We start from the raw sequence: 25,212 nt of genomic DNA on the forward strand, positions 1-25,212 counted from the left end.
CACCTCTGTCTAGAAATATATTCTGTTTATGATATAATTAATTAAACTAAGCTGCAGCGAGATACATTGAGTCACAAAAAACTTTTTAAAATCTTGTTTGGAAATTAATATTTAAAAATCCATGAATTGCAGCACAGCTTATACAAATAGAGTCATAGAGTTATACAGCACAGAAAAAGGCCCTTCGGCCCATCGTGTCTGGGCTGGCCATCAAGCACCTATCTATTCTAATCCCATTTTCCAGCACTTGGCCTGTAGCCTTGTATATGGCATTTATAAAATAGGCTTGAAAATTAATACACCATGGATCTGTATAAGTTAACAGCATTCATTAATTACATGTGTCTCATGCAGTGTTGGTCTCGGTGAGTGTGCATACAGCACTGTAATACAAAATGTTATAAACTGACCTCAATGGCACTGGTGACAACAGGGAAAAAAGTTTTACCAGAGAGATGGTGTTTATTCAAATACTAGGAAGATAATTTTGTGCCCCCTTCCCTCAATATCTGGTTTATTAATTTCTACCCTTTCTGTCCTGTGTTTTGCATTCCTTCTTCACATTCCTCATTGTCTTCTCTCTCACTTTTGGCTCCCCAGTCACCCATTCTCATTCCAGTTATCTGATTTCATCTATCCTTCTCTCTCTCTCTCAGTTACTGGGAGTGCATATTGTCTCAAACTCAATGATGAGACGTGTTGTATTAACAGAAACTTTCAGGGCATAAACCCTTGTTTAAATTTCTTCACAATTTTATGACATCAGTACACTCTGCATCACATCAATCTGTTGATAAATAAACCAATTAGGTAACTATTGTGCCTCTTTTAAAATCATTTTAGTATTTGCATCTGCTAACAGTATGGAATGAAAAGCAATCTGTTGCACTGCACGGATATAACTTGTACAGCACAACTCTGCTGAAGTTGCACTGGCTGTGATAAGGGAATAACTTGTATTTACATAGCACCTTTACTATAGTAAAATATCCCAAGGCACTTAACAAGAGTGTAATCAATCAATATTTTTGATCAAGTCAAAAGGATCCAAACAGATGGCCAAAAGCCTGGTCAAAGAGGTAGGTTTTAAGGAGCATCTGAAAGGAGATGAGAGGAGATGAGAGGCAGAGGGGTTTAGTGAGGGAATTCTACAGATTATGGCCAAGGCAGCTGAAAGCACAACAATTAAAATCAGGATGTGCAAGGTGCTAGAATTGGCAGAGCACAGAGATCTTGAAGGCTTATAGGGCTGGGGGAGGTTTTTAAAGAGGGGGTGGGATTTGAAACAAGATTTTAAAAAATAAGGAACCTGGAAGAGGTGGGTTCACAAATGTTGCAATATCCCAAATGGTGCAGCATTGGGATGAAGCCTTGCAGATTTATCTTAATGTATAAAATCAGAAGTACATTAGGTGCATTGAGGGAAAGCTAATGGACGGGATAACTGTTCAAACTCTGCTTCAAAACAGTGGTTAGGAGCAATACAACTTACTGAAATACAAGAGAGTTGAGCCAGTTTAAAACAAAACCGAATGGGATCAGCTGACCCTCCATCCCCTGCCCTGCGGTGTGACCTGTTTGTTACTGTGAACCCTCTCACACTGCCCCCAGCCCACACAAGACAGACTCAGCGCCCCCTCGGTTTATTGTAGGCTGCATTGTGGTGGGCGGGCTGAAAGCTGGCCTCCCGGACTGGGGGGCGTCTCACATCTCCACAGGCCGGTGCAACCTCGGCAGCCGGGACATACTGCCAGCCTCGGGCTGATGGTCGGTGGCAGCGGTGCAAATGCGGCCTCACCACCCACCCCTCGGGGCTCCAATCACCCGCCGGCCGGGTTATTGACAGAAACAAACAGCCGAGCAGCTGGCGGGAACCCGCGCTCTGTTTCAAAGAGCCAAAGAGGCCCGGCCCCGCCGTCTGTTCCCGCTCTCACTCCAGCCCCTGGCCCTCACCTCTTTGCCGCTGCCCTCACACCAAACAAACCCTACGCAGCGGTACCACCGCGCCGTTGCTTCCCTCAGAAAAGCCAAGGCACCGCCACTCCGTTCCGCCTTGCTTTTAGACAAAAAAAAAGCAGTCAAGTGGGCGTGATTCTGGCGGGCGTTAGGATCCAGCGAGAGCGATGGCTAGAGCGCAGGCGCACTCGGACCCACTGACTGGTTGACGTTGGAGCGCAGGCGCATTCGGGACCACTGGCCGGTTGACGGAGCGCAGGCGCAGTCGGACCGGATTACGGTAAGCGCGCAGGCGCTCTCGGGCCGGTTGACGGTTGGAGCGCAGGCGCATTAGAGACGGTAGGCGGGGAAGCGCGGGGCCTGGGCCGAAGCCCCGGGACTGGAGTTGGAGTTGGCGGGTGAGGAGGATGGAGGGTACGGGGCGGCTGGGCAGTCGGAGTTGCCGCCGTCACCTTTTACCTTTAGTTCCAAAAGGATCTTCCTGCAGAAAGAGGACGAATTCTTCGAAGTAGGTGGTGGTTGTTCTTGGACCGGGTGAGACATTAAACGGACACCCCTGTTGAATCTGAATTAACCCATAGCACCATTTCCAGTCAGAACAGGGAGCACTTCGTCTCTGGTGTCCCGGTCAATATTTATTCCTCAACCGACATCAATAAAATAGATGATCAGCACATTCTATCATTGCTGTTTGTGGGATCTTGCTGTGCACAAAATTGGCTCTGTTTTTCCTTTTTTTATACGGTCATGGGATGTGAGCTGCTTCGTCGTGGATGATGTTGAGCTTCTTTAATGTTGTTGGAGTTGCACCCATCCAGGCAAGTGGAGAGTATTCCATCACACTCTTGACTTGTGCCTTGTAGATGGTGGAAAGGAGTTAGGAGGTGAGTTACTCGCTGCAGAATTCCCAGCCTCTGACATGCTCTTATAGCCTCAGTATTTATATGGCTCGTCCAGTTAAGTTTCTGGTTAATGGTAACCCCCGCCCGCCCCCAGAATGTTGTTGGTGGTCTCAGTGATGGTAAGCCATTGAATGTGAAAGGGAGATGGTTAGATTATCTGTTGTTGGAGATGCTCATTGCTTGGCACCTGTGTGGTGTGAATGTTATTTACCGTTTATCAGCCCAAGCCTGAATGTTGTTCAGGTCTTGTTGCATGTGGACATGAGCTGCTTCAGTATCTGAGGAGCTGTGAATGGTATTTGATGGAAGACTGCAATTATCAACGAGCATCCCCACTTCTGACCTTGTGATGGAGGGAAGGTCATTGATGAAGCAGCTGAAGATGGTTAGGCCTAGGACACTACCCTGAGGAACTCCTGCAGTGATGTCCTGGTGCTGAGATGTTTGACCTCCAACAACTACAACTGTCTTCTCTTGTACTAGGTATGACTCCAACCAGCAGAGAGTTCTCCCCTTGATTCCCATTGCCTTCAGTTGTGCTAGGGCTCCTTGATGCCACAGTGCCTTTCACAACCTCAGGACATCGCAAAGTGTTTTACAGCCAATGAAATACTTTCTCGTGTAGTAACTGTTATAATCCAGGAAATATGGCAGCCAATTTGGGCACAGCAAGCTCCTGCAAACAGCAAAATGATGATATCCAGATAATCTGTCTCAGTCATGTTAATTGAGGAATAAACATTGGCCAGGACACCAGGGGAGCTCTCTGGCTACATTGCAAACACTTCAAAGATTTTTGCTGGATCATCTTCAGTCCCGCTGAACAAGTTCCATAATTTTCCCATTAGTGGCAGCTAAGGGTTTTATAGCACATTTAAGCTGCTGACAGTGAGAAGTCTACTGAGCTTTCTTTAGGCTTTTGCAGGTAATTTGCTCTCGGATAGATTAGATATGGTGAAGGAGCCAAGGAGTTGAATCGTTGCAACCATGGAAAGATTCAGAATACAGGCGAACGGGCAGGTTATATACTCAAAGCTATTGATGGTGATAAGAAAAAGAATGGAATCAAGCATGCTACCCTGACCTATCTCTATAGCTTTTTAAATACAAAGACAATTTATGTTGAGCTAATGCCTTCTGATAAAATTATGCATCCAATTCTGCAGATAACAAAACAGGCCAACCTGTTAAGGCTAGGATTCTGTACTTTGTTAAATTCTCTACAAAGTAATAGGTACTGCAATAACTCCATGCTGGGTATTGTTTCTGGATCATGAAATCAAGAGCGAGTAAACCAACCAGTTTGTGCAGATGTCAAATTGGTGCCTAGATAGTGAGCTGCGGGGATTGTAACATTGCACCAAATATGTTTCCTTATCCTTTGAACCAGTTGACCTTAGAAATAAGTGGAGTTGAAATTTGCCTCACTAAAATGTAACTAAATCTCATGGACACCAATAGCCGATTGTTACTTCTAGTGTCACTGTTGGATGTTCTTGGTTGATCAAGGAAGTAAACTATATTCTTTGACAGTATGTAAGCATACAGTAAAGGAAGAAGTGTTACTACTGGGTTCCCTTGTAGGCTGATCCGCTGGCAGCCAGTCTATGGGAACTATGTCCGAGGCCACTCAGATATAGCAATAGGTTTCAGTGGATGCTGTTAACGTAGCAGAGTTGATGGTTTCATTGTCTTCTAATGACATTATCGCCACCTGGGGTCCACAGTCTCACCCAGTAGCTCCTTTGACTAGGTTTATGGGCACACCTCTTGACATTGGTTAAATTAGCCAATTAGATATACTGTTGCTCAACTTCCGAATCAAGGGACAGATTGTCTGTCACCGTGGACCCAAGGTAGCAGAATTTGCTAACCACTTCCAGTGGGGTGTTATTTACTGTGATCAGAGGTGGAGATGCAACACCTTGTCCCATGACTACATTTCCATCATCTTTCGTAGATGGAAGGATGTCAACCATGCTCACCCTCCACCACAAGGAGGTTTATACCAGTGAAGGATAAAACTTTGTGAGTAACTGATTAACTTGTGACTATGAAAATCTGCAATTATCAAGCCAATGGTTTACAGAAAATAATTTCACTTTTTTTAAATTTTATTTCAGGATGGTGATATCCATAGACATTTATATCTGCGAAATGCCATAACAAGTGTGGGAGAAGTGGAAAGACCCAAGTAAATATATCTGTTTGCTTTTCAGGATTGCTCCTTTTCTAACTATATTGAATTAAATAATTTCCTTTTTTTTTCCTGAAGCACTAACTTGTGTATATTCATTTGTTCCTTAATCTAGGGTTTCTGAATTCTGTTGCCATATAGCAGGTTGCAGTCAACTGTTTGATACCCTCGAAAACTATGAACATCATTATAACACATTCCACCGCAACGTCTGCTCCTCCTGCAAGCGCTCTTTCCCCTCCAGTCATCTGCTAGATATTCACATCCTGGAATGGCACGACTCACTTTTCCAAATTCTGGCAGCAAAACAGAACATGGTAAGTGACTATGAAACTCTAATTCTTGCATTGTTCACTGGTCTGTGTTAAATCTGTGTATTTATGGCTGATTTAGAGAACAGGGCTGTCTGAACTCCATGCAGATCCAAGAACACGTATCTGTGTACAGTGGCTGGATAATCCAGGAGTCTCATTAACTTCTATTAATGCAATACAGTGATGATGTACAGTTTTAAGAGCAACTATTTGGGTACAGCAAACTCAGGGTACAATGCAGCTGTTGAGTTGGAGGGAATGAAGGCCAACACTTTTTGCTCCAAGATACATCAGCAATCCAGATTTATGCTAATCAAGACAAGGTTATGTCAGTGTTAGAGAACAGAATTGTATCAGAATCAAGCACTCCTAGGTGAGGTACAACACAGAATAAAGAACCTTTCTAATCTTCCCCAACCTCAGTGATTGCATTTGTAATCACCTCTCGAAAGGAAGGTTGTGGTTTAAGTTCCTAAGCAGGACCGACACATCCTACTTTCCAATGTAGTATTCAAGGAAACCATATTTATTAACTACCATCCTCCAAATATGAAGTTAAAAGATTGTCAGTGATGGACATTAAAGATCCCATAGTGTTACTCACAGCTTAATTGGCTAATATTCTATCAGAGAACCCTGGCCCTTATTAGTACCTTGTTCCATCGAATAGGATATTAGGGAGATTTATATTTGTGATGCGTCTGGCTATTCAGCACCCAGTTGGAGTCACAAACCATTTGACAGATCTACTTAGCAGATCTCAAATTCTTGAAGAGGAGCAGGAATGAGGACCAAGAGTATCCTAAGTCGACTAGAAAGGCTTAGTGTACCTCAATATTTCCGATTACAGAACACTAGTCTAACATCCAGTCTTATCTTATTCCATATTGAAGGCCTAGTATTGAGATTCATTCCATCTTCGTTGCCTCCGGAGAATACTTGGCATCAGGTGGCAGGAACGTATCTCCAACACAGAAGTCCTTGAGGCGGCCAACATCCCAAGCTTATACACCCTACTGAGTCAGCGGCGCTTGAGATGGCTTGGCCATGTGAGCCGCATGGAAGATGGCAGGATCCCCAAAGACACATTGTACAGAGAGCTCGCCACTGGTATCAGACCCACCGGCCGTCCACGTCTCCGCTTTAAAGACGTCTGCAAACGCGACATGAAGTCCTGTGACATTGATCACAAGTCGTGGGAGTCAGTTGCTAGTGTTCGCCAGAGCTGGCGGGCAGCCATAAAGGCGGGGCTAAAGTGTGGCGAGTCGAAGAGACTTAGCAGTTGGCAGGAAAAAAGACAGAGGCGCAAGGGGAGAGCCAACTGTGTAACAGCCCCGACAAACAAATTTTTCTGCAGCACCTGTGGAAGAGCCTGTCACTCTAGAATTGGCCTTTATAGCCACTCCAGGCACTGCTCCACACATCACTGACCACCTCCAGGCGCTTACCCATTGTCTCTCGAGATAAGGAGGCTAAAGAAGAAGAGTATTGAGATTAGGACCTTGACTATCTAGCTGACTGTACAACCAGTTTTGAGCAACTTGCAAAAAATACTGGATACAGAACATGAGTCCGATTCTATTATGAAGTGTGCAGCAGTATATCTATCACTTACTGTAGGGGGAGAATTTAATTCAGTCACGTCCCTTGATCTTTCGAGTTTGGAATGTTCCATACATTTTGATGCCAACTTTATAGTGTAACCTTGTGGTATGCAAATAAATACATGCTTCTTAATTTGAAAAAAGTCTTGAAAACAGCTCTAGTGTCAGTCAGGAGAGTTGGTCATGCCTAAGCTTTACTAACTGGAGCTCTTTGCTTCATCTGCTATGATAAAAGGACTGTCTAATTTCCAGAAACACAAATTTTTACTCAAGTGTTACTTGTTTCTTCTGACCCATGAGAATGTTATTTCCTTTTGTCCTGTACCTTACAGAGAGTGTTTCCTAATATGGCTGTTACCTGATGAATTCTCCTCCTTCATTTTGCATTAACTTATCATTGTCTTTTTGGCGATTTTCAAATGTGAATTTGGTGCCTTTTTTTCTTGGTTTGATGGCTTGCTTTAAGTAGGGAAGAACTTGTATATAGTGCCATTCACATCCTCAGGCTATCCCAAAGCACTTCATAGCCAATGAACTACTATTGAAACATGGATGCTTTTGTATTGTAGGAAAATGCAGTAGCCAATTTATACGTAACAAGAACCCACAAACAGCAGTGACATAAATTACCAGATAATTTGTTTCAGTGATGTTGGTTGCAGGATATATGTTGGCCATGGCACATGTGGACTTGCCCTGCTCTTCTTCAAATAGTGCCATGGAATCTTTTATGACTACCAGAGAGGATAGGCAGGGCCTCAATTAACATCTCATCCAAAACCCAGCACCTCCTAAAGTACAGCAGTCCCTTAGCACTGTACTGAAGTGTCAGCCTAGATTGTGTGCTCAGGTCTCTGGTGAGCCCATGACCTTCTGTTTCTCAGGAAAGTATGCTACCACTGAGCCAAAGCTATCACCCAAGCATGCTTTATACAGTTTGTTAAATGTAAGTAGACATGTAATAAACAATGAAGATAACCCACTTGTCAGTGAAAGTGAGGGTGTGATACAGGTAACGGAAGGATTCTGCACAAGTGTCAGTTGAAGAAGACACTGACCTTGTCCCAAATTGCAGCAGAAAGGGGGTCATAGCATAGTTGGGAGAGGTGCCCCACACCTGTGAAGGTGTATCAGTGGCGCCATGCTGATCCAATGGTGGAAGGGACGCCCAGGATGAGCCAAAAAGGTGGAGCTGGCCGTTATCTTCAGAATTAAGAGCGGAAATACCCATGTCCAGAAAGATCATTGATTCTTCTTAGATTGATTGCCTTTTCTGAAGAACGTTTTGGGGCTTTATGTGGGTGTCCTGGGTAGACTTAGTGTGAAAGTCTGGGAATTCCTACAGACGTGTCCACTTGAAGTGGGTGGATGTAAAATTCACTCACTTTCCCCAAGCTGGGATTTATATGCTATGTTGCACAGGTCAGTACGAAGTTTGTCTCCAAATTGCTGCCATCCCACCCCATTACAGTGGGTCCTTAGAATTTCATGATCTAAATGTTTGTAACTCAGATACTTCATTTTATTTTCTAGTATCTATGTTTGGTAGAGAGTTGTACAGAAAAATTCAAGGCTTTCAGTGACCGGAAAAAACATTTGATCAAGGTTCATGGTTATCCATCTGACTTCAGATTTGACAAACCAAAGAAACCTAAACGGTAAGGAAATTGTTCTCTGCGGGGTTTTATGTTAAACTCACTGGGGTGAGTTAATAAATTAAGTAAAAAGTGTTTTGCATCTCAAAAGAATAGAGCCATGCTTCTCAAAGTCATCGTCTTTAATTCTACTTCAGTGTCTTATTATCTTAGAAAACATACTAGCTTCTGGACAATCAGTTGGAAGCTATTTCTAGATGAACTTGTAATAAAGACATTTCAGTTGTTAATTCTTCATATGTGAGAGTACCAAAATCATAGGATCATAGAATGATAAAGTGCTGAAAGAGACCATTTGATCCATCATGCCTGTGCTGGCACTTTGGTAGAACTATCCAATTAATCCCACTCTCCTCTTTCCTCAAAGCCCTATAATTTTTTTCCCTTCAAGTATTTATCCAATTCTCTTTTGAATGTTACTATTGAATCTGCTTCCTGCACCATTCCAGGTAGTGCATTCCAGATCACAACAACTCTCTTTGTAAGAATAAAAGCAAAATACTGCAGATGCTGGAAATCTGAAATAAAACAAAGAAATGCTGGAAAAACTCAGCAGGTCTGGTAGCATCTGTGGAGAGAGAAGCAGAGCTAACTATGATGAAGGGTCACTGACCTGAAACATTAACTTTGCTTCTCTCTCCACAGATGCTACCAGACCTGTTGAGTTTTTCCAGCATTTCTTCTCTTTGTAAGAAAATGTTTCCCCAAGTCGTGTCTGGTTCTTTTGCCAATCACCTTAAATCTGTGTCCTCTAGCTACTGATCCTTCTGCCACTGGAAACAGTTTCTTTTTATTTAATCTATCTAAACCATTCATTATTTTGAATACCTCTACCAAATCTTCTCTACTCTAAAGAGAGCAACTCCTGCTTCTTTAGTGTCTCTCATCCCTGGTATCATTCTATTAAATCTCTCCGGCACCCTCTTCAAGGCCTTGACATCCTTTCTGAAGTATGGTGCCCAGAATTGAACACAATACTCCAATTGTGCCTAAAGCAGTGTTTTATAAAGCATAACTTCCCTGCTTTTGTACTCTGTTCCTCTCACAACAAAATTAGTAAAGACAAGGATCCCATTTAAAAATAAAAACAGCTTTCTCAGCCTGTCCTGGTTCCTTTAAAGATTTGTATACATACACCCCAGGTCTTTCAGTTCCTGCACCCGCTTTAAAATTGTACCATTTAGTTCATATTGCCTCTCATTATTCCTATCAAAATGTATCAATTCACACTTATTGACATTAAATTTCATCTGCCCATTTCACCAGTTCATCTATGTCCTCCTGAAGTCTGATGTGATCGCCTCGCTATTTACATTTCTGAGTTTCGTATCATTTTCAGACTTTGAAATTATTCCCGATATACACATATCCAGGCTATTAATATATATCAAAAGGACCAGTGGTACTAATACTGATCCCTGGAAACTACTACTGGATATTGTCACCCAGTCTGAAAAACAGCCATTCACCGTTATCTCTGCTTTCTGTCCTTTAATCATGCTGCCACTGACCTTTTAATCCCATGGGCTTTAATTTTGCTAATAAGTGGTATTTTGTTAAATGCCTTTTGTAAGTCCATATACACAACATCAACTATCCTCATCAACCCTCTCCAATATTTCATCAAAGAACTTGATCAAGTTAGTCAAACATGATTTGCCTTTAACAAATCTGTGCTGACTTCCATTTATTAAACTGTACTTTTCAAAATGCCAACTAATTTTGTCCCGGATTAACCCAATGTCACCCATTAACAAAATTCTCTTTGTAGGCTGAGTTTTCTACCTTACAACAATAGTTCTAGTAAGATTCACAATGTGTGCGTTCATAATGGTATAGAGTCTCAGTTCTGAGAAATTGAGTCACAGACAGAAAGATGTATTTTATACATTGAGATGTTTTTAGAATGCATCCTTCATTGCTATTGGTAGTGGGCTCTTTATAATGTCAGTTTCCATCACCTGTCAGGAGCTGTCCCTTGTTCTGGTTGATCAAGATTTCCTTGCACTTACAAAGCATTGAGTAACTTCACAAAAAGACATTAAAATGTTTTTATTTCCCTGTTAATTTTACCAGATCGATATAAAAATCTTGTCTAATGTGTTTCAATAGTAAGTGAAAAATGTACACACTTGGAAAGTTTTGTAGAAGCCAAGTGCATATTATACCTGCACTTAATTGGCTCAAATAACTGCTGTTAAATTAGCCATACCAGTAAAATAAGAAAAATCCTCCAATTATGAGCCAGTAGACAGATAGGGAATAAACTACCTATTGCCAACAGACCCCAAACCAGCCAAATTTTCCAAGAGCTACTCATCAGGAATCAGTAACTGCAGCAAAACAGACCAAAGTATTTTTTAATGTTTTCATGGGATGTGGGCGGCGCTGGCAAGGCCCATCCCTAATTGCCCTTGACAACTGAGTGGCTTTCTAGGCCATTTCAGAAGGCAGTTAAGAGTCAACTACATTGCTGTGGGTCTGGAGTCACATGTAGGCCAGACCAGGTAAAGATGGCAAATTTCCTTCCCTAAAGGGCATTATTTTATTTTAATTTAATTTTATTTAGAGATACAGCACTGAAACAGGCCCTTCGGCCCACCGAGTCTGTGCTGACCAACAACCACCCATTTATACTAATCCTACATTGATCCCATATTCCCTACCACGTCCCCACCATTCTCCTACCACCTACCTACACTAGGGGCAATTTACAATGGCCAATTTACCTATCAACCTGCAAGTCTTTGGCTGTGGGAGGAAACCGGAGCACCCAGCGGAAACCCACGCGGTCACAGGGAGAACTTGCAAACTCCGCACAGGCAGTAAAACTCCAGTGAACCTGATGGGTTTTTCATAACAATCGATGATAGTTACTGACACTAGCTTTCAATTCCATATTTTTCCTAATTAATTGAAATTGAATTCCACCAGCTGCCATGGTGAGATTTGAACCTGTGTCCCCAGGGCATTAGCCTGGGTCTCTGTATTACTAAAATAAAAGCAAAATACTGCGGATGCTGGAAATCTGAAATAAAAACAAGAAATGCTGGAACCACTCAGCAGGTCTGGCAGCATCTGTGGAAAGAGAAGCAGAGTTAACGTTTCGGGTCAGTGACCCTTCCGATGAAGGGTTACTGACCCGAAACGTTAACTCTGCTTCTCTTTCCACAGATGCTGCCAGACCTGCTGAGTGGTTCCAGCATTTCTTGTTTTTATCTCTGTATTACTAGTTCAGTGACATTGCCACTATGCCACCATCTCCCCCATAGTACTCAAACAATTTCAGTCAGTTGACTATAAGGTAAAAGTAGAATTTATAACGAGCACAACAACTTAAATAATTCACAAAAAAGTGATGTTGCCCCAGCCTTGTTTAAAATCTGTCCAATGAATGTTGCTGTAAGAAGCCTACCCTCTACAGTTTAAGCTTTGCATCTTTCCTGGAGTTTGCCTTGCTCACCTAGGTCTCCTGCCCTATTTTATTGTGACTTTGTGCAAGAGTAACTTCACTTCCCATTCAGTCTGCTGAGCTCAGTGTCTCAGGAAGCATACATTTCCCAAAGTAAGCAGACATCTACTGTCTGCATTCCTGTGACCATAGCTGCAATGTTTGGAGATGGAGAGCCACACTACTGTTTGTGATGCTGTTGTGGCCAAGCTACTGTCTGTATTCACAGTTCTGAATTGCTCCCTAACATTAGAATACCCTCCTTACCCCATCTTCTATCCCAGGGCTGACAAAATTCGGACCACTCTGCTGTCCTAGGCGACGTCTTTCAGGACTCCCAGTTCCTTTCCATTGCTGCCACATTCTGCTTCAGTCCTCTCTGCTGCATACTCCTAAACTGCAAAATTCTCCACCCTTTGCTCCCAACCATTGCTAAGTATACGTAAATCCAATAACCCAGCTTCATCTAACCCACCCCTTGAAGGATCCTCAGTGTTTCCAAGACCCCGTTCCACAAGTCCTCTTAAACCCCAGACCCCACGCAATCAGATGGGGGGGTGGGGGGGGGGATTAGTGGATCAAAAATTGGACATATTCCTTTATAGGCATGCAAAACATCCCCACCCCATTTCACTCTGCATTTTGACCCAACGCACCCAGAAACAGGGAAATAAACCACTTAGTCTTTTAGTCACAAGATGAGCAGTGATCCTTGCAGCAGCCACAAAACAAGCAGCACAGGCCGATCAGTTCAGCCATGTGGCATTAAATGCCATAGTCCCAGCCTGTCTGTATTTTTGTGTTCATTTAAAAATTAAGGACTGAAAGCAAATTTAAAATCATAGACCATTTTGAAAGTAATTTTAATTTATGTTGCTACTCTTTGACATGAGTACAGTAAAACAAATGTGTTTTCTTCCTGCCCCACAGCAATCAAAAGAATCAAGATAGGAGTTCACACGACATGGATGTGGAAACATCGATTTGTCAAAAAGAAACACATGACTTTTTTTGCAGAATATCCACAGAATCAATGGACCACGCGCCAGTAGAAACAATGCAGGCTGAGAGTCCATCTGTGTCAGGCCAAGAGAAATCTTGTACTACTACCGTGCAACAAAGGCCTTACTCCTCTAACAGGTTACTGTCCTGCTACCATTATTACTTTTACCTTCTAAGTACAAAAGAATAAGAGTAGCATTATGTACACGCCATCACTTTAACACTATTTAAAATATATTGTAAACTATCATTGAAATGACAACATAATTTGACAATGTTTTACTGTCAGTTTTGTGGTATGTGTTTTTTCAAACTCTAGTTTCATAATTCAAAATTTAATGTTAGTAATCATGTTGGGGGAAAAAAATTGCCAGAAATTACAGAACTCAGAAAACCAAAGTCAAGTGCAGTATAAAAGTTCGCAATCAGAAACAAAATAGAAAACTAAAGAATGAAAATTGTATTCAAAGCTGCTTTCCCTATACATGAAATATACAGTTATTAAAATAAGACATGCAGTCATTTGTAATATGAATCGTGTAGTTCACTTCAGTTTAGGTACTGTAATTATGCCCAGGAGCCTGCTGTCCACTGGTGGACCACTGTCCACCATCACAATAGTTGCTAACAAACAAAGCCTCCTCCTCCTGAGATATCCATCTCAATCTATAACAAAGAAAATTGGCTCCTTTGCACACTTCAAATCAACTTTTTCCATTGTAGACTCCTATAATCACATTTATAATGAAAACTGCCCATGTAAACTTGTCGCACTGTAAGTACTCCCTGGTGCCAGTGGAAGAATTGCATCACCACCACTGTAAGATAGTTGTAATTACTGTGTGACAAGATTACAAAGGCAGTATCCATTTTAAATATGGGCATAAGAATTTAAAATGGAAATTTAAAATTAAGGACAGAATGCATGACTTTAAAATTGGGACTGAATTACCTCTGCATAGCCTGAAACAGGCAATCCCTCCCTCTAACTTTGCTTCACCTGAAGATGATACCTGATCTTGACTCTCTATTTAGAACTCAATGGGTGCTCCAGTTTAAATATGTTTTAAAGCAGTTGCACATCTCAAAGTCAAGTTGAAGATGCTGGGTAGCTTTACTCTTACAATTTGAGCTTGTTATAACTTAATGATGCATTACAGCCTTGTAGCAGTTAATGTATTGCACTGTATGTAAAGAAAATGTAGAAATACTGACACTTTCTCCCCTTTACATTTAATGAAATTTCCTATTAATAGGAGCTAGTTTACCTTTTTTGGTACTTTCAATTTCTCCCCCCCCCCCATATTTCTCCCCATCTCTCTCAAAGCCACTAAAGTACAGTTCCATATGTGCTTTCTGCCCTCCAGTACCTCATCCAAGTGACAGTTCTTTACTTATGCCAAGTCGGTGTGCACTGGAAGATGTTTTACTGTGGGAGAAGTCACAGCTGAGCCAATTGTACCCTTGCCTGACATCTAAATGTGCACTTTCCAGCAAGAGTGATTGCATCACAGTTGGGAGTGGGACCCTGGGCTGAAGTTTTATTTTTTCCATCTTCATAGACTGGAGCATGAGGCCAATTAACACCATCACCACTGCCTTGGTTAAAATGAACTAACTCAGCAAAGACTGGGGATGAAACCTGATCCTGATCTGAATGGCTCAATTTTCTATTTTTTTTCTTTATAGGGTGCCAGCAACAATTTGTTTTGGCCATGGATCAGTCCGCGGCTTTAAGAACCCAAAGAAAAAGAAGTGATCTGTGTTGTGAATTAACTAGTCACTGGATACTAGTACATTGTACTGAAAAAGACATTAGTTCAAAATATGAAGTCGGAAGAACATTTTGTCACAGTTCTCCTGATCAGTTGGTACAATCTCAGCCACCAAGAGGCAATTGGATACAATTATCGGCCAATGTGTTTGCAAGTTTTTTTTTAAGGGAGTGTACTGTTCAGAAAACGGATACGTATTAAATATTTACTACCAAAATAAAGCCTTTGCTTTGCATTTCCATGTTTCCTTATTGGAGACCCTTCATTTCCAAGCAAGTTTCTGGATAGGATATTTCATATAGAAAAATTGATATTAGATTGTACTATACAGTTTTTCAAATGAGATGTTAAACCGAGACCCTATCTGCCCTCTCAGGTGGACGCAAAAAAGCCCACGGTACTATTTCGAAGAAACGCAGGTGAGTTTTCCCTGGTGTCCTGGCCAATATTTGCCCCTCAATCAACATTACAAAAAACAGATTATCTGGTCATTACCACATTGCTGTTTGCGGGAGCTTGCTCTGTGCCAATTGGCTGCCGCATTTCCTACTTTACAACAGTGACTACACTTCAGAAGTATTCCATTGGCTGTAAAGCACTTTGAGACTTCCAGTGGTCATGAAAGGCGCTATGTAAATGCAAGTCTTTTTTTTTCCTTATTGGTTTCTTCTATTCTGGATATTACTTGCCTAGGTGTATTTTCAAGTAGCTGAAAAATCAAAATAGCAGCTCAAACTAAGATCATAAAATGTTTTCAAGTGATTTGATTGCTAGTTTGGGCTTTGTAACTAGAAAAACTGCTCATTTTTCTGCTGTTTGCACATTTTCATTTGTTACCAAATTAGTCAAACTACTTTTGATATAATCTTGTTTATTATTTGGGGTATTTGTTATTTTAAAAGGTACATTTTGGCCAGTCACTTTTTTTTTCCTAAATGGGTGCATGAAGTCAAACAGATTGAGATGTAACACGATGATATGCATTGAGTGCAATATTTTAAATTATAGTGATTAACATATCTATACGATTAAAATCTCTTGCATCTAATGCATAAAATATTGCAGGCTGGCATAGGATTTGTAACAGAATAAACCTTGTACTACTTTTAATAAAAGTTCAAATAATGAATGTAATCATATTGATTGGTTGAAATATAGATCCCAAAGGAAAAACAATGAATTCAGAAGCTGCAATTGAGTTGCACGTTGCTGAATTAATTTATTTTATGATTCTACTTATGATTATAATTGTTAACCCTGCTGAATATAAAGTGTATAAATGATTTTTATAACACTAAGGCAGAGAATTAAATAATTTGCACCAAAATCATTAAATTTATCCAGGCTAGGTATTCCTGAAAGAAATTTCACCTGCGTAGGCCTGCCCTTCTCTCTGGGCGGAGATTCCAACTATGTTTTAGTCTGAGTATTGCAAATTTCATGAGCATTGTGTGCTGTGGATATCCAATTCATCTAAACAGAATGTCTGAACAAGATGCATCATGGGAGTTGTAGTTTTCATCCTGCTGTGGAACTGCAGTACCCAGGATGCATCATTTCAATCCATGTCACATGATCCTGAGGTGGAATAGCATCACTGGTCCAGGATTTCCTTCTCCCATTGACAAATATTTATGTGGTGGAGAGAGATGAACCATGAAAGTTGTCTTTTACACACACATTCTGTGAGACTGCAATGCAGAGAGTGCGCCATCATAGTCCATGTTGCATGACAACCAAACATAACATATAAGTAGCATAAAAAATATTTAAAAGGTGTTTTTCCACTAACATTTAGTGTAGTTTAAGCTGTTGAAGCTGAGTCCAAAGAGATTTCGTATGAGGTTTTTCTTTATGTCAACTACTGTTTGGACCTGGGCCAAGGCCTGAAGGTAATGTTTGAGGCAGTTTGAAGCTGGTACTCAGACACTGCAGCGGGTCAGCCGAACCTAGATCATAGTAAATGTGCCATTCATTTGAAAATCAATGGGGTAGTGTTGTGCCAATGATGACTTCAGCAAGAACTGCCAGTCTTTGTGGAAGTGAGGCAGAAGTAAAAAGTCTCAGTATCATGTGTAAATAAGTTTGAAATTATCCAATGATAGCCACACAGTGATAAATATCCGAAACACAATCTGTTTCTTTTTTTCAATCATTCACAGAATGTGGACGTTGCTGCCAAAGCCAGCATTAATTGCCCTTGAGAAGTTGGTGGTGATCTGCCTTCTTGAGTACAACTGAGTGGCTTGCTAGGCCATTTTGGAGGGCAGGTAAGAATCAACCAGACTGCTGTGGGTCTGGAGTCACATATTGGACAGACCAGGTAAGGACAGCAGATTTCCTTCTTTTAGAGGGCATTAGTGAACCAGATGGGTTTTTAACAACAATCCAGTAGTTTCATGGTCACCATTACTGATGCTAACTTTTTAATTCCAGATTTATTTAATTAACTGAATTTAAATTCCTCAGCTGCTCTGGTGGGATTTGAACTTGTGTGTCCTGCTCATTAATCCAGGTCTCAGGATTACTAGTCCAGTACATAACCACTATGCTACGATACTCTTGGCCAACAAATATGCAATACCATGGGAGATCAGAATACATCTAAATTAAAAACTCAACAAAATAAAAACCACACTAATGTTCCTCAAAGATTGAAGGCTGTGAAGCTGTTTGGTTGCTCTCTGAACACAATAGTTAAGTCATAGCAGTAGGAATTACTTTACTGTTGACAATGCTGTGCAGTCTGACACTCCAGAGGAAATTGAGAAAGGGTACCGTCAATGCTGCTACAACATTTAGGAAGCATTCCAGGGTGTATGGAGATGGGAAGTGAAAATATAAATGGTGTGTTCCAGGCACCTTTGTTCATGAGAATGTTTAACGAAGCTACCCGGATAGATCCCTGGAAAAATGTACTTCCTGGTTTGGGACTGAGCCATAGAGACCAAGAAAGTCTCAAATTTGGTCTGTGCTGACTTAGCTGTTCTCAGTGCAGCTACTAAAATTAACCTAGCGTTTCTTGGCAAAAAAATGCAATTCTAAAACAAAACAGAAAATCAGCTATGGCTCCCATTCCTGTTTGACAACCAATAACCATTGCCAGAAATTGTGCACACATTGATGGAAAGTGTGGTCAGGATCGGGGTTGACTGTGATGTCAAATAGTTTTTGGACACCTGCCATTCTGGCCCTTTTTCCAGTGGATCCACATCTCAGCATTAGACAGTGTCTTCAAGAAAGGAAAGACATTTGGAAAGAATAGGAGTAATTTATATAGGGTTCAGAGATGGTAATATGCTTCACAATGCGATGTAAGGAATTATTTTTGATTTGAAAAACAATTATAAACAGTCAAAACAAACTGAAGCTGGGAGAATGACCACCATGAAATGTACAGTTAACTTTTAGGTGCGTTGTGCATAGTGAGCGTTCTAATCCAAGCATTTAATTACTGCTTCCTATTTATTCCTGTTAGATAGCTCCAGCCTAATATTTACATGTATTTCTATTATATTTACATATAATCCTGATACGTGATTATTTTTAAGAAATTAACTTATTGAGGTAAAAGTTTGGGATCTGTAGTAAATCCTGAGTAAACACATTGTAGTAAGTTAATTATAATTCAAATGTACCATATTCCCCAATGCAGTAGTTATGTTTTGGAACATACACGAGTTGTATTGAACTAGTGTAAATGGCATTTTGACTGTCGGGTCTTTCTGAAACATGGAGTTTTGGGGATATGGCCTAGGTCTACACCAATGTTGCAAAATGAATTGCATGGCTGGGAACCTCGGCTCATGTGGCTTTTCTTCAGTGTTGCCTCGGTTCCACTCCCTGGAGCTAAGCGCAGAAACTATGAATGCAAATAAAGTATTTTTTTAAAGTGCGAATTTATGGCGCAAAGACTCGGATAGGCGCAAAGTTTCAAAACATCGCCGCAAAAGACTACCACGGGGCAAGGCTGATGGAATCTCTGGGCTGTAGATTGCCCAAATAACCAGATCAGAGGGTTATTGAACGAGGCGGCCGCTAGATGGGAGTATTGTATTATGTTTGGAAGGCCAGCCCTGGAAGACACTGGGCGCTTGTTTTAACTGAAATGCACCCAATAAACTGGAATAACTTCCAACCCATTAAATGAATCGAAAGTGACTTATGTTTAAATGATTAACTCTGTGAAACAACCCCAAGAGCACGGATTGGTGGTGATGTATATCTATCCCTCTTGTAAAATCGTAGTAAATGTTGTATTAATTTCTACAAGTCCTTTTCATCTTGGATTAATAAACATCAAACACAGCAGACCGAATTTTTGCCCCTCAATCCAGCGTTTCTTAAACCAATACAGGGCTGGCGATCATTTGACCAAGTTTTACCAATCGCTCCGTTTTATCTGGGGCAGGAAGCAAACGAGGATTCCTTGGGCTGGGGTAAACGGTGCACTGGTACTTCTCATTAAAATGATCACAATAATCATCAAATCCCCTGCAACCTCTTCCAGTTTCCTAAAACAATTTGTTTTAAACTTTTGTTAATCTAAACAGAAACTCCGGTAAGTGCGTTGGGAGGGATGTTTAAAGTGGCAAATTTAATGTGACTGATATTCATTAACATCAAACAGGGGGATCCCGTTAAACAATGGAATGACTCGCAGCAAAGACTGTCGCCTTAATTATCAGCCAGCTGGGTCTGTTAAACAATGACATTTTAAAACATGTTCCTTTAAGTAATAATTTAATGAACTATGTTTAAAGCGTTTATAATTACTATATTCCTAATTAAGAATTGGTAAACTGATACATCGTAAATGAGTTGTCTAATCTGTTGTTATGATCGGGGATTCTAATCTAAGATTCTTTAAATTTAACTTAAATGGCAGAAAATTAAAATTGTTAAGAAGTTTACCGTATTTGTCCAGTGAAGATCGGACACCACCGATAAACTACACGCCGCAGAAGAGGGTCACCTCACAAAAAAAGTTGTTTTTTATTTGGTTTCGTTATTTGCTTTTTTAAAGGAAGAAAAAAGTAAATTACAAACAAAAAATCTGACCCAAGATACGAAACAAACCAAATCTCCGACTGCTGCGTTCATCTTCCCGGGAGCGGCATCTTTTAAATTACACCGGAGATCCGCTCTTTGCTGGATAATTCTCATACATCGCCGGATCAAAACGCCTCCGTCTGATGTTCATTTGCCTGTGACCTCCGCGGTGCTTATTGCAAACCGAGAGACTATTGGATCCATGGCCGCAGTAAAATAGCTGTGGCGACAGCCCGAAACCCCACACCCAATAAATAAGTGACCCACACTCAGTCCCGTTTCTCTCTCCCCCAATTATCAATTCAAACTTCTGCACTATAGTTCTCTGCTTCGCAACACATAGAGTCTATTACTAAAAATGTGTTGCGAAGCAGAGCAGAACTATAGTGCACAAGTTTGAATTGATAATTGGGAGAGAGGGAAGCGAATTTTCATTAATTATGAAAAAAAGTTAGAAAAAACAATTAAAAGTTTATTGACGATCAATGTACAAAAACAAGCGAAATCCTTGCGATGCATTTTACCATCTGCACATACAAATAACCTGTACAGTAAAGAAATGTAAACAAGTTTTTAAAAAAGGTATTTTAAATGCACTTAATATATATTTAAATATTGGTAAACAATCTTCAGAGTTGCCTCGTCTGATTTATAAATGTTGCGGTTGCCAACACATGTCCAAAACCAAACGCAAGACAGCCCTGGTCCTATGCATACACATTTACTATATTTACAACGCGAGGCCACCAGTCTATTATTATAAAGTGAAGGAGTAGATTTTGTTCGTAAGCAAATGATCAAATCACACTTTACAAGAAAACTCATTGTATAGGTGCAACTTCCCTCTCAAAGGGACTGCTCTATAATTGACAATTTTATAAAATGACAGTGCCATGTATGGAGTCCTCCCTTTTAAAGAGTAGATATCTCTTTCCCCGTCGGCGCCTGTAGCAAGGTTCGGCTTTCAAGATGTATATTGGTTCAATGACATCTCCATGAAATTTACAATCTCTTCAACTGGGATGGAGTAAGTAGGTCAATTCAATGAACTTCAAACTTAACTGTTGCACAGAAATCTGACTTAAGATTCACACCAAAACTAAGGAACACGCGTAGACTAAGGACAATGCAAAGTTCAAGCGCCCCTTCCATTGGTCATTAAAGCCAAGACACTTTAAACCAAACGACAGCTTTATTTATGTGAACGATTTATCGCCTTTTTTTTGCTGCAGATTTTTTTTAAAAATCGAGTTGACCAGCAGAGACTTAGAATAATTATCTTTTCTCTATAAATTATTCTGAATATTTTTGATGAACTTTAATTGCACTTTTGGGTCCAATAATACCAGAAAAATGACGAATAGATTAACAAGTAATCCTAGCAGTTGACCCAGTTTAGGTAGAGTAACTAGACGAACTGCTAATTTTCCAAGGCTAAGCGCGGCTAACGTGGACCTACGACAGTGATTCCAGGGCTGTCTGAATTATTTAAAAGCAAGTTCACTGTGGTATAGACTTCGCCTAGCTGACTTCAATTTCAGGGGGGAAATGGGCTCGTGTCTCTCCCAAGTCAGGAGAATTTACGATAAATAATACATTCCATATGTGACTGGGGTTGTAAAAAGTCCTGGGACAGGAAGAGCAGGGCGCTGGAAGGCATTAGACGGTCCATATAAATTTGGGGATGTGAGATGGGACCCGATGGGAAATGGCAACCCAAAGGAGGGCAGCAAGGGCTTGGCGGCCAGTTTGAGTTTCTCCAGTTCGGCTTCCTGTAGCCTCTTTGCCTTCGCTCGCCGGTTTTGAAACCAAATCTTGACCTGCGTCTCGGTCAGGTTGAGAGAGCTGGAGAACTCGGCTCTCTCAGCGATGGAAAGGTACTGCTTCTGTCGGAATTTGCGCTCCAAGGCCAGGAGTTGAGACGTTGTGAAGGGAGTCCTGGGCTTCCTGTTGTTTTTATGTTTCCTCAGTGTGCACGGAGGAGGACTGGGATGCCCTGTAATAAAAAAAAGAGGAAAATATATTTCAGTTTCTCTGCATGTAGTGAAATTTCAAAACACCCACAAGGAAATCAAAGCATTCGAAAGAGGCAGAAATTATTTCAAGAAGAATAGAATTTTCGAAAGATACCTAAATTAAAAAGGGAATGCCTTTGTGGGGTGTGGTTTTATTTATTATTTACAGTTAGGACACAGGAAAGGGACATTGTTACGTAGTCTAGGAGCTGTGAATTTTATGTTTTAACTTCAGCAACGTTTTATGGGATTAGTGATCTATGAATATTGTTATCCATATGCGGGACACATTCTGAAAAACATATCTTTCACAGGCAATTAAAAAAATTGATATGTAATGGATAATTCGTTCAATTTTGCTTTGAAAGAGGCTGAAAAAAGTTCCACATAACTTTTGAATAGACCTCTCGGGGGATGTGGCGTCCTGTGCATTAAGTAATTGAATCACACAGGCGCTTCCATCCCCAGAGAAAGTCCCATTTATTTGGGATCCTCGAGAAATCAAAGCTCCCACTTCCTAACCTTTCAGATGTTTACGGCTATTCCCAAATTACTTAGGTCGGGGAGCGGGGGTATTAAGTTACTTGCTTTGAATTGGGGTTGTGTAAATGTTAAACTGGGCGCAGAACTTTCATCTCGACTTAGGTTATTAAACAAACAAATACGTAAGAATTCAGTGCAAGTTAATGGTCTCGAACTGCATCCCCATGCTTATCCTCAAGGAGGCTTCGGGTTTGGTAACAAAACGTTTCTCCGTGTTCGACGGACTGACGGTGATGAGTTACGAAGAGAACTGCAGAGTACACTACAACTTAGCTGGTCCCCAGTGAATTACCTTCAAAATGTCATCAATTCAGTTTATAGTCAGGTTTCCATTTATCTGAAGAGGCAAATGCGGATTTTAAATAATTATATTACCATCAGAAACAGTCTGAGAGGAGTCCGAGTTAAACCGGGTTGGGGGAACCCCATAATTTAAAGGTAGGCACGGATACTCTTCAATAAATATTAGAAGTTCGTAAACCTGGCACCAGCCACTTCCTGATACATCATTTTTGTTGGTAATCAAATTCTAACTTGTCAGACCACAGTCCGGTTTATGTACCACAATCCTGTATGTCTATAACCCACAGTCCGGTTTATGTCCCACAGTCCAGTCTATGTCCCACATTCTTTGTATATGTCCCACAGTCCAGTCTATGTCCCACATTCTTTGTATATGTCCCACAGTACTGTATGTCCATGTCCTACCGTCCTATGTCTCACATCTCTGTCTATGTCCCACATCTCTAAGACCCACAGTCCAGTCTTTGTCCCACAGTCTCTATGTCCCACTGTTCTGTCTATGTACCACATCTCTGCCAATGTCCCACAGTTTCTGTTCCACATTCTCTGTCTGTGTCTATATTCCACAGGTCAATGTCCCCCAGTGCTGTCTGTCTATGTCCCACATTCTTAGTCTATGTCCCACAGTCTCAGTCTATGTCCCACAGTCTCAGTCTATATCCCACAGTCTCAGTCTATATCCCACAGTCTCAGTCCATGTCCCACAGTCTCAGTCCATGTCCCACAGTCTCAGTCCATGTCCCACAGTCTCAGTCTATGTCCCACAGTGCTGTCTTTCTGTGTCCCACAGTCTCAGTCTATGTCCCACAGTCTCAGTCCATGTCCCACAGTCTCAGTCCATGTCCCACATTCTCAGTCTATGTCCCACAGTGCTGTCTTTCTGTGTCCCACAGTCTCAGTCTATGTCCCACAGTCTCAGTCTATGTCCCACAGTCTCAGTCCATGTCCCACATTCTCAGTCCATGTCCCACATTCTCAGTCCGTGTCCCACAGTCTCAGTCCGTGTCCCACAGTCTCAGTCCATGTCCCACATTCTCAGTCTATGTCCCACAGTCTCAGTCTATGTCCCACAGTGCTGTCTTTCTGTGTCCCACAGTCTCAGTCTTTGTCCCACAGTCTCAGTCTATGTCCCACAGTCTGTCTATGTCCCACAGTCTGTCTATGTCCCACAGTCTCAGTCTGTGTCCCACAGTGCTGGATGTGTATGTCCCACAGTCGGGCCTATGGCCCACAGTGCTGCATTGATACCGCCACTCCTAACTACAGCCCAGACTGTGGAGCAGGCGGCGGTTTCGCTCATCTTCCTGTCTGCTGGAAGCTGGACTTTGCAGAAACTTACTGGAATCTCACCTGACTCCATCATTTATTGTTCACACTGCTGGGAAAGATGACAGTTTACAAGGTTTAGGAAAAGAATCTAGCTCACAGAATAAAAAAAACTAGACAAACGACACGAAATCCTGATTGTATCAGTTTAGCGCCGCTCGCCTTAACTAGCGCAGTAAGTTGTAAACTTTCCGCAGCAGTGCGGCAGCTGAGAGGACTTACTTGCAGGCGGTGAATAAGAACCGTTTTGAACCCAAGCCGATTGCTCCTTGTCGCTAAGGTTTTCCGATTCGTGCGAGGAGGAATTCTCGGGAAAGTTTTGAAAGTCTTCCACAGGGTGATTTTTACCCGGATAGTGATTCCTGGAGGAGGACTGCTCCTTAGAAGTTAAAGTGTTAACCGCGGCCAGTCCGGCCTCCGAGGACGGGGGCTGCGTCCTGAAAGTTTTTCTGTCTGAAATGAGGGATTCCACGCTGAAGGGGAGACTGGAAATCTGGATCTTACATCCTTTCGAGTCCATGGATGAACTTTCGCTGCAGTCTCGCCCCTTTCCTGTAGTTTCCGAGGCCTTCTGCTCTTTAATCCCCTGGTTGAGAGACCCTTGCACAGTATTCATCATCCGAGAGGAAGGGGCCATATACCTTTATAGACCACTGTTTATTAAAGCCCTCAATACTTTCCTTTTGACATGGAGAGCAACGGCAATCAATTAACTCTCCCAATCTCAATCTGCCAATGTCGCTGTCTGACTTTTCTTAACTTGCAGCCGAGTTGCTCGCCTTTAAAGTTCTTGGAACTTTCCTGTCATCTCGCCGCCCTCCAATGAGATGATTCGGTCAGGGTTCTGACGACGAAAATGCCGCCCCGATTGGTTTCTGGATTCTAAAAGGCAACAACAATCATTTTGAAAGAAATGAGTAGTTAATCATAGATCTCTTGCTGGGCACGTTTATTGATAGCTCAAGGGGCTGTAATCTCCAAGGAACACAGAGCCACAAGAGCAATTTCATTGCAATTAAGCAGTGGGGCAGCCTTTAGCAAGATCTCTTTCTCATTACTGGTGACTTATTGAAACCATGCTTTAGGAGAAAAAACAGCTCGGCTGCTATTTAAATAC

At 41.5% G+C, this 25,212-nt stretch overlaps 3 protein-coding genes across 3 annotated transcripts in view; 1 reads left to right on the forward strand and 2 right to left on the reverse strand.

Moving 5' to 3' along the window:
- The window catches only part of tubgcp2 (tubulin gamma complex component 2), a 41,227-nt gene extending 39,087 nt beyond the window's left edge, over positions 1-2,140 (reverse strand). Inside the window, exon 1 of the mRNA XM_068020638.1 lies at positions 1,954-2,140. The gene's annotated coding sequence lies outside the window, so the exon portion shown is untranslated. The remainder of the gene's footprint in view (positions 1-1,953) is intronic.
- On the forward strand, positions 1,056-15,985 carry znf511 (zinc finger protein 511). The gene is made up of 7 exons (XM_068020355.1): positions 1,056-1,079; positions 2,300-2,464; positions 4,982-5,052; positions 5,171-5,372; positions 8,507-8,631; positions 13,010-13,219; positions 14,771-15,985. The coding sequence occupies exons 1-7, from the start codon at positions 1,056-1,058 to the stop codon at positions 14,838-14,840; spliced, it is 867 nt and encodes a 288-aa protein (XP_067876456.1). The 3' UTR covers positions 14,841-15,985.
- Positions 15,986-21,422: 5,437 nt separating this feature from the next.
- msx3 (muscle segment homeobox 3) lies at positions 21,423-24,732 on the reverse strand. Its single transcript, XM_068020324.1, has 2 exons — positions 24,318-24,732; positions 21,423-21,904 (listed from the first exon to the last, which is right to left on the reverse strand). The coding sequence occupies exons 1-2, from the start codon at positions 24,730-24,732 to the stop codon at positions 21,489-21,491; spliced, it is 831 nt and encodes a 276-aa protein (XP_067876425.1). The 3' UTR covers positions 21,423-21,488.
- Between the last annotated feature and the right edge of the window lie 480 nt (positions 24,733-25,212).

This window comes from Heterodontus francisci, chromosome 42 (genome assembly GCF_036365525.1).
Source record: "Heterodontus francisci isolate sHetFra1 chromosome 42, sHetFra1.hap1, whole genome shotgun sequence".
NCBI classification, from domain to species: Eukaryota; Metazoa; Chordata; class Chondrichthyes; order Heterodontiformes; family Heterodontidae; genus Heterodontus; species Heterodontus francisci.

Bases quoted from the DNA above. Each gene is read 5' to 3' on its own strand.
- znf511 (XM_068020355.1), top strand. From the start codon at position 1,056: ATGGCCAAAAGCCTGGTCAAAGAG. The intron at 2,465-4,981 runs GTAGGTGGTGGT...ATTTTATTTCAG, and splicing joins AAGAGGACGAATTCTTCGAA to GATGGTGATATCCATAGACA. The intron at 13,220-14,770 runs GTTACTGTCCTG...TTTTCTTTATAG, and splicing joins AGGCCTTACTCCTCTAACAG to GGTGCCAGCAACAATTTGTT.
- msx3 (XM_068020324.1), bottom strand. From the start codon at position 24,732: ATGGCCCCTTCCTCTCGGATGATGAATACTGTGCAAGGGTCTCTCAAC. The intron at 21,905-24,317 runs GTAAGTCCTCTC...TTTTTATTACAG, and splicing joins TTCTTATTCACCGCCTGCAA to GGCATCCCAGTCCTCCTCCG.